This window comes from Amphibalanus amphitrite, unplaced genomic scaffold (assembly GCF_019059575.1).
Source record: "Amphibalanus amphitrite isolate SeventyFive unplaced genomic scaffold, NRLGWU_Aamphi_draft 000707F_arrow, whole genome shotgun sequence".
NCBI lineage: Eukaryota > Metazoa > Arthropoda > Thecostraca > Balanomorpha > Balanidae > Amphibalanus > Amphibalanus amphitrite.
Window position 1 is genome coordinate 278,340 of NW_024882201.1, and position 19,548 is coordinate 297,887.

A 19,548-nucleotide genomic window follows, 5' to 3' on the forward strand; every position below is an offset into this window, starting at 1 on the left:
AGATATAGCCAAAAATGTGTTTTTGGAGTGATTTTTATGTTTTGTTGTCAGCTTATGCATCATGGCGTTCTTTTATGGTCCACATCAGGTAAACGACTTTTATGTATTTTGAACAACTTTATCTAACGCTTATAATGCCGGGTTGGTTCGTGTTAAATTATGCCTTGCTGGAGTGCAAGGCGTTGTTCTCTGACCGAACTACGTGATGGGGTAAAACGCCCCAGTAGGTCGCGGGGCAAAACGCCCCAAGGGGCGTTTTACCTCATGTGTTGTTCGGACTACCCACTACCTAATGTTCGGTAGCTGGCTAACAGTAAGTTTCTATGCATTTATATGTACTTTTCTCAGCAACCGGATGGCAAAGGAAGTATTTTGTTAACATTTCCATTGCAATAATTTATTATTTTGCCTTATGAGGCAGGTGAAAAACCTGCTCATACAATAGTGTCGTAGCTGAACACCTGATAGGATGGAAGGAGCTAACTTCAGTGCCGTGCTTCCCAAGGTCTAACAGACCTCTCATATAAGATTTAAGTCAACTAGCATGTTAAATCTTTAATCTAGAGTATGGGGCTTCTTGCCCCAGGCCGTGGGGCGTTTTGCCCTGGGGTTGGGGCAAAATGCCCCATTTGCAGTTGCTTCACAAATCACTTCCTAGCTAGGAGTCCGATCATAAGTGAATGAATTTTAGGGGTGGAATTTAAAGTTAAATGTCCAAAGAACGCATTGAGCACAAATTTGGCCTTCCAGGTGATGTGGGACAAAAGTTATGTAGCAAAATAAATTATCTGGGGCGTCTTGCCCCAGGCTACCCTACATACGTTACGGAAGAACTGTGATAAAATGTAGATAGGTACACAAAATCGCTATATGCACCTGTATTCGTTTGGGAAAACAGAAAGCATATTCAGAATTCAGAAAGCAGATTTGGAAATTCATTTAACTAATGCAAAGCAAGTTAATAAAGCGATAAAAAGATATTTTAGCTTCTTTTCTGCGGGTTCAGATAAATACGTCTATATGAAGGCAAAAAGTAAGCATATGTTTCTCTTTTTACAAAGTAGTTCTTGCCTATCATTTAGTGAAAAGCCCGAAAAGAACCAAGACAAGGAATAAGTATATGTTTTGTTATGATATCTAGCATTCGAAAGTCTTCGATCCGATAAAACGGCAAAACGGCCCAATGGTTTAGTTGACCCACCTAACAACAACCCAGAAGTAAATGAACTTGTCATCCTCGCTGGCAGCGCCGATTGTTTGTTAGTTGAATTTGTAGACGGCGCTTACTCACAGTCTCATCCATGACGTATTCCTTGAATCAAGTACCACTCTCTCTGGCGCCAGTTTTATGTAGAAACAGTCACTTTAGTTTGTAGTGGTTGGCAGTCGGTGGAACCCCGCGACTCTGACTCAGCCTCTGACCCCAAACAGCTGTGACAGCTCTGGTCCGCTGTCCCCTCTCCGAGCGGTCAGTTACGCACGCTCATTTTGTTTACGCTTAGTGCTTAGTCAACCTGCTTAGTCGTAGCATCCATATTTATGGCTAAAGTGACAGTGAAGAAACAAGGGGTGCCGTTACAAAGGCTATACCCCGATCTACATCTACATATACATCTAGACGGTATACTCTGTTGGCGCTGCCTCGCTCCCATCAATCATTACACGTTGTCTCTTGGCGACCTCCGTTGGCGAGGTGTACGGACGCGCCAGCCCGGAGCTTTGGCGGCGGCGGCGGCTCGGGCGGTGGCGGGGGCGGGGGCGGCGGTGACCGGGGCGGCTCCTGACCAGCCGCCAGCAGTCTGGGCTGAGCAGTGGCAGCACAACGTGGTGATTTAGCCGCCTCAGCAGGAGCTGACCTCGCCCGCTCGATCTGACCTGACCTGACCTGACCTGGCCGAGCGTTAGTAGTGAAGACGAGCCATGGCCGCTGACTGGAGACTCGCAGTGCTGTGGCTGGCTCTGCTGCACGTGACAGCCGGAGCTAAGATACCCTGGTGGAGCATCAAAATCGCCAGAGAGCAGGGGTACGTGTTGAGTAGCGACATTTGATTTCTTTGAAACTTTTGAGGACTGGTTTGAAATGTTATCGTTTAATTATTTCACTTTTGTATGCCAAGACCAAGTTGAGATGTGTATTTTGTTTGGGGACCTACAGGGTGCACAGATTAATTTTATTTCTTCATGTTTACTAGCTAAAAAATACGTGTGATGTCTACAACTTGGTCAGTTTTATTGTTGCCACTCAAATTCAAAAGCATCTTGTGCTTTATTAAATGGAAACAGAGGACAATTTGGTATATCCTGATCAAATGACGTACATACCTATTTTGTGACTCTGTGGTCATGCGGCTTTGCGTGCGCCTGCATCGGTGATTTTATACCAATGCAGGTTTCTTTTCTATTTAGAACTTACTATCTGAAAGACAATTACTTCGAAAGTAAAAGGCCGTCCAGTATAGGTAACTTTTATGACGAAGTGTTTTATCACAAATCGTCAGAATCCTTGACGTCAAAAGACCTTAACCAACACACAATTCTGGTGTCAATCATTTCCCCACCACACTCAGCAAACACAGAGTAAGCTCCGAAGCTTCGTCTCCTTTGCCAAAATAGGCAATATAATGTGGGTTAATGCTTTGGCGTCTTCTTCCGCATCACCTAAATCTGATTGGATTGTTTCATGCACGAAGCACGTGGGAAGAGAGCGATCGATAAAGAATAGCGACAGCTTCAGCGAAAAAAAATCAACATCAAGTTGGTTGTAGCGCTGCAGAAATAAATTGCTGAAATGAATATGGGCTTGTAAAGCTATTTCAAGCAAATTTCCTGTCATCTTTCAAAAATAACAGTCATAGGTATTCGTTAAAAGTTTTTTTTCGTGCAATGTGCTATATGAAGGGACGGTCATGATCGTCGTAAAATCTTAACCTGCGCCCCCCTGGGCTATTCAGCCATACGCGCCCTGCTGGGGGGGGGGGGGGCTAACTTCCGAACCGATGGTCGTAGAAAGACGGGGAAAACGGCAATCGAAAGCTCTCAACAAGGCGGATCTTAAAAGCCCAAATTTTTTTGCTTTAGTAGGTCAGAGGTCAGGTCAAGGTCAGGTCAAGGGTACAAGATGCAAGTTTCTACAGTATCGGCCTTGCACCGTAGTTGCCGAAGAATGGAGTGAGACTGATTGCCCAAAACGTGTTCTTAGACTACCAAGACAATATTCGTTGCATACAATGTCATTCAAAGGTCAAGGTCAAGGTCAGGTCAGGTCATGTCAGGTCACCAAAAACAAAATATAGAAAAGGGCATGTGCGACACATGTTTTATGGGTCATTTTACTCATAGAATTCAATAGGCGCACTCAATAAGTGATATGGACCACCTCTGGATGAATTTCAGGTCGAGGTCAGGTCAAGGTCAGGTCAAGTGAGGTCAAATTTTGAAGTTGGTTGTTAAGGCCTAAAAAAGTGTCTATCTGATGCAATTTTTCACGGCAAATCGAATGGTGCTATTTTTGTTTCCGTACGAGGTCCAGAACTTCCAAAAAAATCATTTTTCAAAATTTTTGTCTGTCGTGACGTCATAAAATTTTGAATAACCCCCACATTTTTGAACCGATTCTTCTAAAAATTGGTATGTAGGTGCACATAGACCACTTCTTTGACATATATTCCGTTTTTTTCGATACACTCAAAATTTTGGATTTTATAAATATTTTCCCAAAAAAGTCAGTTTTTTTAGAAAAAAAAATTTGGGCCAAAATCCAAAATTTTCAAAAAACCGAGATAGCCATTTGATAGACAAAGTAGAATAACGTATAACCTTTTTTGTTACGTCTTGATTCCTTTAAAAATGAAGATGTTAGCGGCGTTTGAAATTTTGCCATTTTTGAGGCGAAAATGGCGAACATGACGTCACTAAAACGTCAATTTCTCAAAAATTTTCCGACGGATTTCGCTCAACTTTTCAGGGAACGTGTCAAATTGATGTATGATAAGGTACTGAAAGTTTGACGTCGCTGGCGTAACGCGTTTAGAAGTTATTGGCGAAAAACGGGAGGGGGGCAGATTCTGCCCCCCCCCCCCCAGCGGGGCGCGGGTTAAAATCCGCGCCGGCAAGCAGACGCAGCACCAAAAACGCACTCAAATAAAAGTAACTAGATTGGTAATGACCCAGCTTTGATTAGATCAAAGATCATTTCGCCAGGAGCACTTAAGGCCCAAATTTTCTCGATTACCTATTTGTAATCGTCAACTTTGCTCACAAGATGATAGTTTCGGATGCGAACCAATAAACCCGCATAATATTGAAGGAAAAAAAACGTTTGATCCCGTCGAATATTTTCTTCTCGAATGGAACTAAAAAAGCAGGAAGAAGATATAAACAATAGAAAAAAACATAAAATGCGAACATGACGATTCTCTTTTATGCTACATAAAATAAACCGTTATGAAACAGATATTAGCGAAACGGACATGTTAAGTGTTAACCCTGGCCGGACCTATTGGTTTGCTTCATACGCGCCGGCCGAGGGGGGGGAGGCAAGTACGACCCCCCTCTCGCCGTTTCGCCCCTGGTGGAGCTAGCGCGTTCCGGAAAAAACGAGCGTGTGCGCCGTTACGAGACTCAGAGATTAGTACCCAATTTTAAGGTCCTAGGTCAACCCGTGACCTCTGAGGTCAGGTCAAGTGCCCCAAGGCACGGTTCAGTTTTTGGTGAATAACTTCGCCAAAAACGGCCGCAGAGTGCTGATTTTGGCAGCATCGTGTTCGCCTCGCTCAAGCACGTCGAATGATATACTTTTTGTTTGGGTCAGGTCAATTTAGGGTGTTGACCTCAGGTCAATTAAGTCTCAGGTCAGTGCCCCGAGGTCACTGAGTTGGTCGAAAGAGGTCATATCGTATATCATTCGATTCGGCAGGTCTTCTTGATTCCATTGGTGGCTTTCCCGACTCGCTAGCTCAATTTGATCGGGAGTTATTAACGAAAAACTAATATGACCTTGATGACGTCACAAATGACGTCACGCAAGGTCAACATTGCAAAAGTGACGCATCTAACCTTGCAAGGAGTGCATCAAATCACGATTCTGTGTGCTTGAGATAGTTGGAGATCGTTCCCGGCGCCAAAATAGCAGTTTTCATTTTTCCCATTGACTTACAATGGTGAGGTCACGAAAATGGCCTGACCTCATATGACCTTTAGGAAAAATCCGAGATATGCAAGTTGTGAGACTCGTAATGGATACTAGATCCTGCAAGTTCCATTTCCCTGTGAAAGCTCCTCTGGCAGTGAGGGCGTTGCGAAGTTGCGACATCTGAAGACCGTGCAGAGGTTCACTTATGTCGTCATAGGTCAGTGACCTGACCTGACCTGACCCGAAAATGCGGTTGGTGTCTAAAGATCTGGCTTGAATCAAAGGTCAGGTATGCCAAGTTTCAGCTCTCTATCGCCAGCGTGTTCGGAGCTATCGCGAAAAAAAACTATGGGGGGCGGCACCCGAGCCCCCCCCCCCCCTCGGCCGGCGAGGGTTAAACGGGCAAACGAATGTGCCTCTAGCAGCGCATCTATGTACTGAAAATAACTTCGAAAAACCTTTCCGGGAAGGATGAGCGGCAGCCATGGTTATTTCCTCGAGTGACTCAGGTGCTCATTTTGGCCGCGGTCTGTGCTTACCAGACAACGTGAGGTAGGCTTCCAGGGTAATATTTGACTTGGCACTGGTACTGTTTTCCGATCGATCGTCGCCACTCCGCATATGTATATCCAACATCGGAAATAATTCAGATGGGTTATATTGAGCTCCCAGTTGTTAGCATTAGACAGTGCATTGTTCAAAGTCAAGAATCCGTATAATTTCCGGGATCTCACTGAGAAAACTAACGGCTGAGATCACAACCTAAATCCACACATTCAAAGTCTACATATACCTGACTTATTCCTCGAATTTTAACAGCAGTCAAAGCACAAGTTAGCGGAAAGATCATTCTTACAATTTTGCAAAGCAATGTTATGGGAGACTAGGCGAGCATAGGTCATGGGCTTGCTATATGCCATATGGCTGCGTCATTACGGTTCTACAATATAGTCATGGTGCGTGACCAGATAATTTCCATTGAACGTGTTCATCGTGATTGCCTTTTATTTTACTCGGTTCTCGGTTGCCTCGGTATACAACGTTGCTAGGGGTCGATATCAATGAGTCATAATCATTTATGCCATGAGTGGACGAGCTACTCATCACTCAGCTTGATGTTAACAGCAAGGCTATTAACAAAAGTCGTTAATTAGTGCAGCCCAAACAAACTGAAGTCAAGTCAGTTTTCTTTTACCAAACCAATCAGATCGGTGATGCCGCAGCTGCTCGTTGCCAGAAATATCGCCGATCTGGCGATTTCCACTCACCGCCTGCTCAGCTAGCCTCTGGACTCTGGTGCATGTAAACACTTCCGCGCATACACAGTCTACTAATGGGTCATTGGTAGCCAGAAGATATATTTTTATCTGTAAACTGGCGGAAATCATCACAGCGAGCACATTTGGAAACACGACGTGCAATTGCATGCCTTAATTCAAATTTCCGTTTAGTTCCCGCAATGAGTCATGCTCACTGCCCAAGTGTCGTTCTGTCTATTGTCCACCGTCCACCATCCACCATCCACCGTCCACAGCGTCCACCGCGTCCACAGCGTCCACCAACCTCGCCAGATGACAGGACATGGCTACAAGGGCAAGGTCGGCCAAGTGCAGCGACCAAAATAGCTCATACACACTGCAACAGTTGGCCGTGCCAAGAATGTTTCAACGCACGAGAGCAGATGAATGCGACTTGCCTCAATGATATATTTTCAATCAATTTAGGCTATTGTATAAAACAAAATGCAGTCGGCTCGAATAATATCAAATAATAAACACCGATTTACCAGCCAGTGTCAAGGAAGCCGACCTGACCGTGTCATTTTATTTTCAGTATCATTTAAACCACCCATTTCGTTATTCATTTACCACACATTCATCCACTCTTTCATCCAATCACTCATTCATCCACCCATTCCGTCCTTCCAACCTTCCGCGAGCCTGTCTTTCCGTCCGTTCGTCGCCTCGTTTGGGCCCGTCTGTTCGTCCGCCGCGATGTTTTGCCAGCCAGCCAGGTCACCGCCGGCGGTGGTGACAGCTCGGGACCACAGTTTGTCGGTCTATTAGTGTCAGTCGCCGCACTGGCGTCGGCTCAACTCAGTGTTTGTCTCATTCTCTCCAAAGTCAGCACCGCTGTGTGGTTCCCGCCCACCGCGCCGGCCGGGCCGGCCGTATGCCCCCACCTGGCGGTCCATTTGGCCGGCGCCTCGCCCACAGTCGTTCGCTATGGAGTACGTCGTAGTTTGAAAGTGACAGCTACGTGCGTGCAGGCCAGGATGGGTCCCTTGCTTGGCATCAAAACTGCCGCCCACTGACCGCCTGCTAGCTGCTCGGTCGAGTCGGAACGGAGGATATGTAGGCGGTAGGGGTGATGTAAGCAGGGCTGGGCGAAAGGGCAAACGTCTACTGTCGGTTATCCAGATTAATTAGCTATGCTACCGGCTGAGCGCACGACATGTTTTTCACTTGGTATGTGATGAACGCCCAGCTACCTGAAAAAATATACGGCTATCTCCCTCAAGCGCACGGTAGCAAAACAGCTCCTGATTTTGTAGTTAGCACAAAGTCATGCCGATATTTTTTTTGGTTTGCTGTAGTGAATTTAAATGACACGATTGATAAGACATGACTGAAGACGGCGAAGACGACTAAAGAAGGCATGATCATCATAAGGTGACAGGCTGAGGTATGCACTAACAGGAAACATGCGTGCGTTTCCAGCCCAGGAACGGTCCCAAAACGGCGGTAACTGTTGAGGACTGCGGAGTGACGAATCTCCTTAAACTCTGATTCCGATAGTGTGCGATTCCAGTCTGTCACTGGAAACAAATCATAATTTATCAGTAAACGTTTGACGATTGACCTCGACCAGGGGGCTCAGTAATGTGTTTGATCAGGTCTGACCATCCAAAGAGGCCAGCCTGTGAGCACCTGAGGGAGAAACATCAGCATCTTGAAACATCGGCGTTTGTTTCTGTCGTTATAACCAATAATCGCTCGGCCACATGTCATCTTTACCGTTTCAGACCGCATGCCTGCGTGGTGGAGGAAGTACCGGGAACGGACATTGAAATATGGACCGAATGCCGCTTCTGGATCAACCGAGAAATATGCGGACAAAAGACGTATGTAAATCATTGAATCAATTCATAATTAATTAAAGCCAATATGTTATGCTCACTACGAAATGCATATGCGATGTTTGTGCTGCTCGGCGTCCCTTCCCCAAGAACACTTGTGTCTTCTTACGTCTGTTTTATGAAAGTTTTATTGAACGATCGAGGTGCTACTTGAAACTGCACATGGCCCTTCAGCCCTTTCTTAGAAAGGGATCAGCGTTGAGTGTTGGCTTTCAGGATGATCCGTTACGAGTGTTGCGAGGGATACCAGCAAAGCGGAGGAGACCAAGGGTGTACCTCAGTCAAACCGCTCAAAAACCTCCTGGAAACCGCCAGAGACCTGGGAGCCACTCGGTAAGTTTCAGCCAGGTATGTTATCTCACATATGTACATAGTATTGTGTCCGCTATAGGTATGGGAAAATTGAAATTTAAGCATTTAAACGCACGGTGATTTGATTGCCTTATTTACAAGAAAAAAGGTTGGATGTCAAGCGTTATAGTCTACAAGAAATGAAACGTCATGAGGCGTAGAATATATGGACTTATGATTATACCTGACATTTCTGGGAATATGCTATCCAAAGCTTGACCGTAGATGGAGTCCTATAGTTCACCATTAATTGACATTTAATTCGCTTCTCATTTGTTACCTCGTCTCGCCGTCATTTGCTGAGTGTTGTCACGCCGATGATCGGTACATTTACCGTCGCTGTGACCCGCAGTTTTGTGTCTGCCATCCTCGACGCCGGTTTGGAGTCGGAACTGAGGAGGGACGGCGCCTTCACACTGTTCCTGCCAACCAACGAGGCCTTCGACGTACGAATGGAAATGGTTCCTCTTCTGTGCTGGGAGATGCTTGTGGCCAGTAAAAGGAGGCTTTACCACGGATCAAAATGCATTGGGTATCACTTTCTATTGCAACTTAGAAATTGGATAAGATTCTATATAATACAAATGTGAATCAGATCGTACTTCGGTTATGTTGACCGTATGCGCATTAGTCATGAGCATTCGGCAGGTATCGCCCAGATCAAAGGTCATTTACATTAATCGGCAATCGCCTTGCCTTCTACCTCACATAAACACTGTTCCGATGGCTCTATCCCCTTTACCCTCTGATGTTGTATCACGCCTAGTTGCCCTCCGATGCTCCCTCACGCCTTGCCCTCCGATGATGTTCCCTAATGCCTCGCCCTTCGATGTTTCCTCATTGCTCACTAACACACTGACGGACCGTCCCACGGCAGCAAATGTCGGAGAGTCTGCGGGGCTCGCTGGAGGCTCAGGCCGGTAACCCGCTCAGTCCGGTCCTGCTGTACCACCTGCTAGACGGGAAGCTGACCACCAAGGAGATGCGTGCTGACCAGCTGGTGGAGACCAGGAGCGGTGCCCAGCTGCGGCTCAGCAAGTACTCCAACCAGGTCAGTGAACGATCCATCGAGCATGAAACACGCAGCTCAACGTGAGCTACTCGATGTTTAACTATTTCACAATAATAATCATAATAATACCGCTTATTTTATGCCACCATTGGCACATAAGACGAAAAGGAAAAATCATAAAATGAAAAACAATCTTTAATATAAAAATTATAAGCTTGGAATATTTCTTCTTTGGTCTATCTTTATCAATCATTTTCTTAAACATTTTCTTAGCATGTCGAAAGCCTTTTCTCAATAGGCCGTCTCCGCGACCTCCAATGAGCCTTTCAGTGAGCGATATCGCTCTGACGCGCATTATCCCGCCGCGACAGATGACCACGGTCAACTGCAACCCGCTGATCCGACGCGACCAGAAGGCCACCAACGGCGTACTGCACCTGATCGGAGCAGTGCTGGATCCGAGCACCATCAGCAGCAGCTCCGTGGTCGACCTCGTCATCCAGGTGTGGAAATAAGATGAAAACTACACGGTAGAATTGCTGTCATCCAGGTTACGATTTATGAGGAAAAATATACGGTAACGGGCAACTGATGAGGACTGAGGAGTGATGGAAACTCGCACATGTTGCCGCTCTGTAGCCGAGTACAGCCAGACTGTTCTCTAGTCGGATATTGCTGGATATTGTCAACCGCAACGCTGAAGGAAATAGGAGGTTACCGCTTGGTACTGCTGACAATGGAGCAAGAGCAGTCTCGGACAATAAACCCAACGCATGGACTGACTATAATCCGTAGCCTTATATGTCGTCTTCATTATGACTACAGCAATCAGCAGTCTTTCGAGAATATAATTTTTTCTCAAAGCATTTTGGTCATTGCAAAGATCCATCATTTCGTGGCCGTCTTGGTCACTTGCTCGTCGCTTTTTCTTTCAGGACGGCCGGTTCAACATCTTGACGGACGCTCTGGAGAAGTCGGGGTACATCCAAGAACTGCGCCGCATGCCGAATGCCCTGACGATCATGGCACCGTCTGATGAGGCCTTCCAGAAGCTGCCAGAAAAACGCCTCGAGAAAATACTCAGCGATAAGGCGGCTCGCCACGGTAATAAAGTTATGACACAGTTTTTAGCTTGATTGTCGGTTGATAATTTTGTTCTGCCATATTCGACCATTGTTCACAATCCATATAGAAATTCCTTCAGTACTCACTTCAGTACTTCAGCGGTGTTACTTATAATGCAATCCCAACACAAATTAAACGTTTCTTTTGCTAACATCGTTAGCCTAGCCCATTGTAATAATTTCCGGAATCATTTCAGCGCTGCTGAAGAACCACGTGGTGCCTCACCCGGTGTGCAAGTCGGCTGTGATTGGCGAGCACAAGATGAGGACCGACGCGGACAACAAGGTGGCCTTCAACTGCGACAAGTAAGCTAGCCTGCTGGCTGCCGGAGATCCGTGCAGTTCTGTCACATGGTTGCTTACCGGATGGACTTTGACTGCCAACTCGCCAACCACGGGATTAATTCTGTCAACTCCGACCATGGTCTCTGAAATAGGAATGGAAAAAAGTAGATAACCTTATGATAATCGTTATATCATAATAATGGCGAGCGCAGGCCATTCAGTCCCAGAGGGCGGATGTTGCGTTCCGCAGTGCCTACGTGTATTGCGGTGCAGTCTACAGGCGCTCAGTACAAAATGGTGCTGTTGGCGCAGTTGACCGATGAGTTATCCTTTTTCCACAGAAAGTCAGTGTTTGTGGAGCGGGCCCAAATGAGCCAAGAGGAGATGTCGGGGCAGAACGGAGTCGTTCACGTGCTGGATGAGCTGCTCATCCCAGACAGAGGTCAGCCATCAGTAGAGTCAGCAGAACGATTTAGATCAGCGTATGTAAACGCTAATTATCACTTGTTGAACAAATGATAGGGAAGAGTGGGGTAAGATGCCCAGGGTGGGAAAGACGCCCCACCCCCTCTAGCGGCGAAACAAAGAATCGAACCTGGAAATTAATGTTCTTAGCGTAAAGCGGAAGCCTGCCTTGTTAACTGCACAAAAATTTGCGAAGCTCAGTTGGACAACGGCTGGCTGGTGATTGCATGTTTTTTATTTGCTGCTTTCAAAAAAAAATTTGGTGTCATAACATTGTAAATATCAAAGAAGGTAGATAATTTTTGCGTCCCTTGCTATAGTCGTGATACATTAACATGCGTGTACTGCGTCCCAAACAGTTTGTTTCAGGGTGTAGTTTTATGGCTAACAAATTGTACTGATTTAATGTTACTTCGGTACCTTGGGGTAAGATGCCCCCTGTCCTGATGGGGAAAGACGCCCCCCCCCCTAAATCCGTAGGCTGTCCTTCAAGCAACCCGTCAAATCATTTATTACATACTTGTGATGAGAGACAAAAGCCGGTCTGGGACTATTGAGAGTCCAGTACGGTCGGGTGCTCCCCATGCCGGTCTCTCGGCCCACACAGCGACTTTTTGGGCGGCATCTTACTCTGAGAGCCCTCACGACGGCCTCTGTGGGCCCCATTATTGGCTCAAGGGCTCCTCAGGACATCCTTTGAGGGCTCCCACGTTGGCTCCACGGGCCGCGCTGGCATCTGAGGCTCCCACGATGGGCTCGAGGGCCCTCAAGCATCATGAACACCTATAAGGGCCCCACAGTGGTCTCCGAACGCCACCACGGAGGCTTGTTTGGCCGCGCTGGACTATGATGGCCCTAACGATGACCTCTGAAGCCCCTTACGACTACTTTTGAGGGCCCTTATCGATGACGTTTGGAGTCTACTGCAGGCTCGAAGGGACTACTGATTCGTTCAGGCGATTCACGTGCCCATTTATGTCACTTATAGTGCAGGGGGGCATCTTCCCAACGCCAAGGGGCGTCTTTCCCACCCTGTGGGGTAAGATGCCCCCTTTCACTTCTTCAGGAAAATGCTTAAGAGCAAAAAAAAGTTATCATATTTCAGGCACGAAAGTGTGATATTTTTGGAGAAAAATGATGTCGCCTTCCGTTGAAACTCCAAGTTTTTGCTTTCCGATCGTCATTTTCGAATAATATATGACATAGTAAAACCCTGGGCATCTTTCCCCACTCTCCCCTAATCATCGCACACAGATTTTGACGACCTCCGTATAACACCAGACGGATCGGTGTATGGATGCACTTGTGCTGTTGCGCATTGTACAAGACGAATCGTTCTAAGAAACCTTTGTCTTTTACTGGAGGATTGCTTGGGAAGGGTCTAAATTGTTCGCAAATATTTGTCCTTTTAAAGGGACACTCCCACCTTAACATTAGTTTTGAGTTGAGATAGCCAAATTGGTGGCCATGGCCTGCAAATACCGGTTTGGGCACTCACAACATCGACAGATGCTTTAATTCGGAGATATGGAATTTCAAACTTGCAGTTTTCGGATTCTAAGGGGCTAGTGCATTGGTATGCCCCCTTAGAATTTGTGACGTCAGCGGAGATCTAATGATTTTTAAATCTTTTACTAAAACGTTTGGTAGCACGCGGTGGTATATGCTGCTTTGCGCGCAACAAATGCCGCACTTTCAAATAAAGTCGCTAGGAACAGCGGAGATCCCAAAAAGTAAACAAAAGTAAAAGTCTAATATCTTGAAAACCGGTGAATATTTTTCGATGAAATTTGGTAGATATTCGTTTTCGCTCTTTCTGAACCGAGCGACATCACTTTTGTGCCAATTCATTAACTATTTTGAAGGTGGGAGGGTCCCTTTAACTGTGCACAATAACGCAATATACCAAGTCTCTGAATCCTTTATCATGGCTTACGACCAGGCCAATATTATGAGTGACCAGTGGGCTCTCCACTTCCCTGCAGCGATGAACTTCCTGGAGCTGGCCGAAAAGTACAGCCTTCTGACGTTCCTTAGCCTGGTGCGGGTCGCCGGCCTGGAGGAGGCCTTCGGAGACTTCGGCGACTACACGCTCTTCGTGCCCAACGAGAACGCATTCCTCGGTACGATAGCGGCTTGGGAATCGAGCTGTAATGGCATAATGTCATGAGATGCATGAGAACGTTTTTCTCGATACAATGACGACCTACAGCCTAAGGTACAGCCTCGAGGCTGATACAGAGAATATCTGAATGACATCAAAGCTCAAGTCATATGGTCGGTCCCTCGCCGAATGCAGTAACGATGCATAAGACCATACGCGATCAAATAGGTTTTAAAGTTCTGATTGCTGGTGGAATAGCAAAATCACCATGTGACCATGCTGTCTGTTGTATGCTTTCATTGCCCTGCTTAGCGCTGTTGAGGTAGTCACAAGTCACAACTCATAAGCGACGGACTTTATTCGTCACGGAGTGTATTTGTAAACCGCTCTCATCTCGATCCTTCCGTGATCCCGTGCCCCTCAGCGGTGTCCGAGTCGGTGATGGAGAAGGCCCGCTCGGACCCGGAGGCGGCCCGCCAGCTGCTGCTCTTCCACGGCACCCAGGGACGCATCCTCAGCAACGGCATCTCCGACGGCCAGGTCAGGCAATACACAGGGGGCGTTGTTAGGGCGCTTAGCGGAGCACTAGATAGTAAATATCCCACGTGATCTAAAAAGTACCTGTGGGTTCACATAGCCGTTGTCGCCTAACTCTTTATTGTACATTGTTTTATCTGCTGAAGTTTCAAGTTATCTCTAAGCTGTTTGTTTCCTGCGGCTGGACCATAACCTCTGACCTCACCATCCTTCCTCAAGTAGAGATGTCTCTAGCCTCCCGAGCTTCCCTGAACTTACCCACCGTCCACAGGTGAAGATATCCGTGACCAAACCCACCGTCCCACAGGTGGAGATGTCTCTGGACGAGGAGAACCCGCTGCGGCTCCAGGTCCACCGCAGTGCGCTGGCTGTAGAGAACGGCATCATCCAGCGGGCCGACATCGAGGCGCAGAATGGAGTCCTGCACATCATCGACCGCGTCCTGCTGCCCTCCAACAAGACCATCGAGGAGATCCTCCGCGAGAAGGGCGAGTTCAGGTGAGCGCTGCGTCGCGAGGGTTCTTTGAAAGAAAGGCGAAAACCAGAGAAACAGTTTTCGAAAGAGCTCGTACGGTAAATTCTCGAAAGACCCTAAAGTTCCGTTGCATGATATACGAGTATTCTTCGTTAGCATTATTGAAGGGCAGATCGCAAAGGCAGCCGAACATGACAAGAAATGACAACTTGGTTATCATAATGTCGACTTTCTCCGTTTCGTTGCTTCTTTTCTTTCACGTCAACGGTCAAAATACCCTTCCTCTTTTTCCGATGTCTGGGTGGGTTTCAATTCTCGCATCTCTAAGCTCTGGTCGTCTCTCCTGTCCCAGTTTCTTCCTGGCTGCGATGGAGCGTGCGTCGGCGTACGACGCCAAGGCGCTGGAGCTGCAGCTGCAGGGGGTAGCCACCGTGTTTGCTCCAACCGACACCGCCTTCCGCGCCCTGGGGCAGACGCAGATGGACGCCATCCTCAACGACAGGGAGACCCTCCTCAAGGTAGGGTTATATTAGGTCAAGGTCAGTGGTCAGCTCGCCGTGGAGTGTGGTCTGTGAGTCATTCAATGTGGTTGTAACTTTCCTTTTCAGGCGGTAAAGTTAGTGAAGGTTTTTGTCTATTCGAACTGCTTTATAGTTCATAGTTCATAGTTTATTCGTGGTTGCATCCACTGAGAAGTGGCTCTTCCAGCGCCCGAGTCACACATACAAGTCATAAGATATAAAACAGTGATGACATAAAATGAAGAGGAGAAACACGCGATAAGACATGGCACTCCACGAACCTATCCTACCTCCCGAAGCAGCAGAAGTCTCAGCTGTCGTTTGAAGGCAGGTCGCGACAGAGACTGCAGCTCATTGGGCAGTCTGTTAAATAACGCACTGGCATGAGATAGACGCCTAGCACCAGAGCATGTCTTGGCACGTGGGCACTGTAACTGGCCAGACTGCCGAGTGTGGTGGGGTGTCGACACATATGAAAGCATCGCTGCAATATCCGCTGGCAACTGGGTATCAAGCGCAGTCTTGATCAGACACAGCCTATGATAGCTGACGAGCTGCCTCGCTGAGAGCCACCCCAGCTGCCGAAGTACATCGGATACCCGATCATACTTGCGCCGACCACCAATGACACGTGCGCAGAAATTCAAGAGTTTCTGCACACGGTGCAACTGGGAATCATTGCATGAGCCATACACAGACACACAATAACGTATTGAACTGACAACAAGAGCATTCACCACATACGCGACAGTCCAAGAAGGCAGCACGTGTCTAGAGTGAGCTAAAGAGATGAGGATGCCAGTTGATTTCGCGACAAGGTGAGTGATGTGATCATCAAAACTCAGGCAGCGATCCATGGTAAGTCCAAGATTTTTCACAGTTTGACTTTCAGTGATGAACGATGAACCAAACTTAATCGTAACAGGTGGGATGCTTTGCAAAGTTCTTTTTGTGCCATGAACGATGAGCTGTGTCTTAGAATGGTTAATTTTCATCCTGTTGGAGCTAAACCAGTCGGCGAGAGCACCAAGGTGGTTCTCCATGGTAGCAATGAGCTCAGGTAAGTGGCTCTTTTTACCGCGTACAGCGATTTGCACGTCATCAGCGTACTGAATGATGGTTGCATCAGAAGCATGTAGAGCCAGGTCGTTGCAGAAAATTGAAAACAAAATTGGACCCAGAGCTGTACCCTGATACACACCCATCGTGATGGGCAGTGAATCGGAGCAGACCAGCTGGCCGTCCGCACCGCGATACTGCACCTGCTGACTGTGATCAGAATTCAGAAAGATACGATTCAAACCATGTGGTGTCAATGTTGTATAACTTGAGCTTAGCAAGTAGGAGATCATGGTCAACTAAATCAAAGCCCTTCGACAGATCACACAGAACAACAAGTACGATCTCAGAAGCGTCCATAGCCGAAAGAATAAAATCTGACAGAACGATGAGAGCTGTCTCAGTGGAGTGCAGCTTTCGGTAACCGTGTTGGGTAGCCGACCAAAGTCGATGTTCATCAAAATATTCACTGAGTTGCAAATAAACAATGCGCTCAACGATCTTGGACACACCAGGAACGACAGTGATTGGTCTAAATTTAGTGACGTCTGTGAGGTCAACAGATTTGGGCAGAGGCGTAACGAGACCGTGTTTCCATGCAGATGGCACGCAACCTGTGGTCAAACACGAATTGACAATATCATGGAGAACGTGTCCTAAGCCATAAAAACATTTTTGGAACATGTGAACACTAATGCCATCAGTTCCACAAGATTTAGAAGCATTTAAACTACCGAGTGTGTACATGAGAGACTCCAGCGAGACGGGACTGACGCTGAAAGAGCAGGTAAGTGACCTTTGTGACCTTTCACTGCTTTGTGACCTTTCTTCTTTGGATTACTTCTTACTGGCCCACTATCTTTCCTTCGCTACGCATGATTTCCCAACGTGTATTTGCTGTCCCCAGACGGTGAAGAATCACGTCTCGACGCGAATCCTCAGCTCGGGCTCGTTCCAGCCGGATCTGACCTACCAGGTGGCCACCAAGCAAGGCTCGGTGGATCTGCGCAGAGAAGGAAACCAGTTCACCGTGAGTTGGTCGGTCAAGCTTGCTTGAACCAATTAAACTGTATACTTTAAGCTCGTCGCTCTTGTACAGGAGTTCCTTTCTTCGGGACAGGGCTTCGAGCCTTTCGGCACTTCGAGCCCTTTCTATATTGGGACAGGAGTGAAGGAGGACGAGCCCTTTTTCGGCGGAGTGTTTTCTTTGTTCAAGCAAAACGAGCTGCTTGAATGTGTTGACAAGCTCATCCATAAGTTGAATGGTGAGCTTATATCTATCACAGTGTCATGAGACTATCGTCCTCAAATATCCTCACCACGGGTGTGCAGTAACTAAGTATAACAAATGCGCCGGTATCGGCAGGTGGACGGAGTGCGTGTTCGGGAGTGGGACATCACGAATGCCAACGGGATCCTGCACCTGATAGACGGAGTTCTGGTTCCTCGTGAGCGACGACAGACAGCCGGCGGCCACGGCTACATCAGCGGCAGCAGCAGCAGCAGCAGCAGCAGCAGTAGCAGCTCGCGCAGAGTTATTTCCACCAATGGTTAGGGACTTGGTACAGGAGTTCGCGATTTTTGTGAATAGAAGGGCAAATAGGTAAGACCTTTCAATGTTGCTTGTTTGCGTATTTTTGCCTGAATTCGGTCGTAAGATGGAAAGGGGGACATTTTGTCGACAAGGGATGATGCCGGTGTTGCTTGAGTTTCGGGTGCAAGCACTCAAACAAAAGTTGCCATAACATCTAGTTATATTCGTCTGACGCATTTGAGACTGTTTTGAACAAACATTAAAAAGTCATTTTGCTATCCGGTAGCACTTAACCCCATGATCTAAACCACTTCATCCCCGTACAGTAGTGTGACTGGCTAACAGCCCACACTCTGTTGTTCTTATTGACTAATCAATAGCTATGTCTTTACCGCCAGGCTACAAGAAGACGGTGATCTCGCACTCTCGGAGGACCGAGGTCTCCAGCTCCGGGTCGACCTCTCACTCGTCGAGCTTCTCCAAGGTGGTGTCCAGCAGTGGCTAGTCGCCGACCGCTCCGGAGGACCCCGCCCTGCAGAGAGCGTCCTTCAGCTGCAGAGGTTCAACCAGTACAGCTGTGCTGGGGCTAGTTGGATGTCGCGCAGGAGGGCGGAGGGAGGGAGTGAGATGAGAGGAAGGAAAGTAGCTGCCATAAGCAGCTGCATCGACGCGATTCCTCGAAAATGTGTTCTTTGCTTTACCTCTTGCTCATAAAAATACTGCCATTTAAGTTTAGGTCGGAATGTTGTTGATTTGTTATTTTCCTTTGTTCGAGATGAAATTTGATATTTGACTCATCTGATTTTCACTCTAATGTCGTTTGTGCGTGCCCTGCCAAACCACGGGCAGTTGTATTAGCGAGTATACGCGCTGAAAGCTGCCATCTTCTCAGTCTCAGCGTGCTGTCGTTAGAGCTAGGCGATTTAAGTGTTACTTTTAGCATGTCCTACCCCATCGTCTCATCTACCTGAACCTATCACTGCCGGAGGATGGTAGCTACAGCACTTGTAGCGCATCACTGCCGAAAAACAACGCCTTACTTAGGACATATAGATGTTTGTAAGGCTTCTTCTGTGTCAGTGTTTTCTTGTTACCCCTGGTAGTTGTTATGCAGACTTACTAATTATGTTACATCTACTAATGCCACGCCGCAGACCTCTGTATGCACCGGTACACAGAGGTCTATGCCTCACAGAACAACGTCTATATTTGAGGACATATTAGTAATTAACGTCGCGTGGTTCAATGGAGGAAGTATACCGTGAAGGAATGTATACTGTGGAGGAAGAACGAGCGTTGTATCGGAGACGATGGTAATGGTTTATTGAGCATACACGGCTAACCTATACCTACAGTTTGTTTTTAGAATGAGTGCAGACGTGAAGAACGATGGGTTACGGACAAAAGTACGTATCGCTCTGATCCCGTTCTCGCCGCCAGGTGTCCTGCCGGTACGGACCCTCATACAGAGGTCTCTGGTATCGGCAGCTGAGGGAGGGGAGCTGGGACCTCGGCTGGGACGAGGAGATGGCGCTGTGCGCCGAAATAGCCGTCAGTCGGCCGGCGAATGCGGCCGAGAGAGAATGCCGTATGGGCCGCAGCGCATTATCCTTTGGAACGGTTGCTGTGCCGTGCGGTTTACCTTTAAGAGACGTCAGCGGACAGCTGGAAGAGACAGCTTTTTGGATGGCCTGCAGACAGCTGGTCGATGTAAAAACTCACTGGCGGATCCAGGGGGGGGGCATTCGGGGAAAATGCATCCCCTTGGCGCCCGAAATCGACAAAATTTTAGTTACGACCGCCAGTGTAAA

General features: G+C 47.4%; 1 protein-coding gene across 1 annotated transcript; it reads left to right on the plus strand.

Annotated features, from left to right (window-relative positions):
* Positions 1-1,793: 1,793 nt before the first annotated feature.
* LOC122364917 (periostin-like) lies at positions 1,794-19,092 on the plus strand. Its single transcript, XM_043335725.1, has 16 exons — positions 1,794-2,024; positions 8,157-8,255; positions 8,487-8,603; positions 8,974-9,067; positions 9,499-9,672; positions 10,005-10,136; positions 10,569-10,737; positions 10,955-11,063; positions 11,384-11,484; positions 13,493-13,630; positions 14,036-14,151; positions 14,456-14,646; positions 14,976-15,141; positions 17,111-17,233; positions 17,570-17,753; positions 18,136-19,092. Exons 1-16 carry the CDS (start codon positions 1,921-1,923, stop codon positions 18,240-18,242), a joined length of 2,124 nt encoding a protein of 707 aa, XP_043191660.1. The 5' UTR covers positions 1,794-1,920; the 3' UTR covers positions 18,243-19,092.
* Positions 19,093-19,548: the final 456 nt, after the last annotated feature.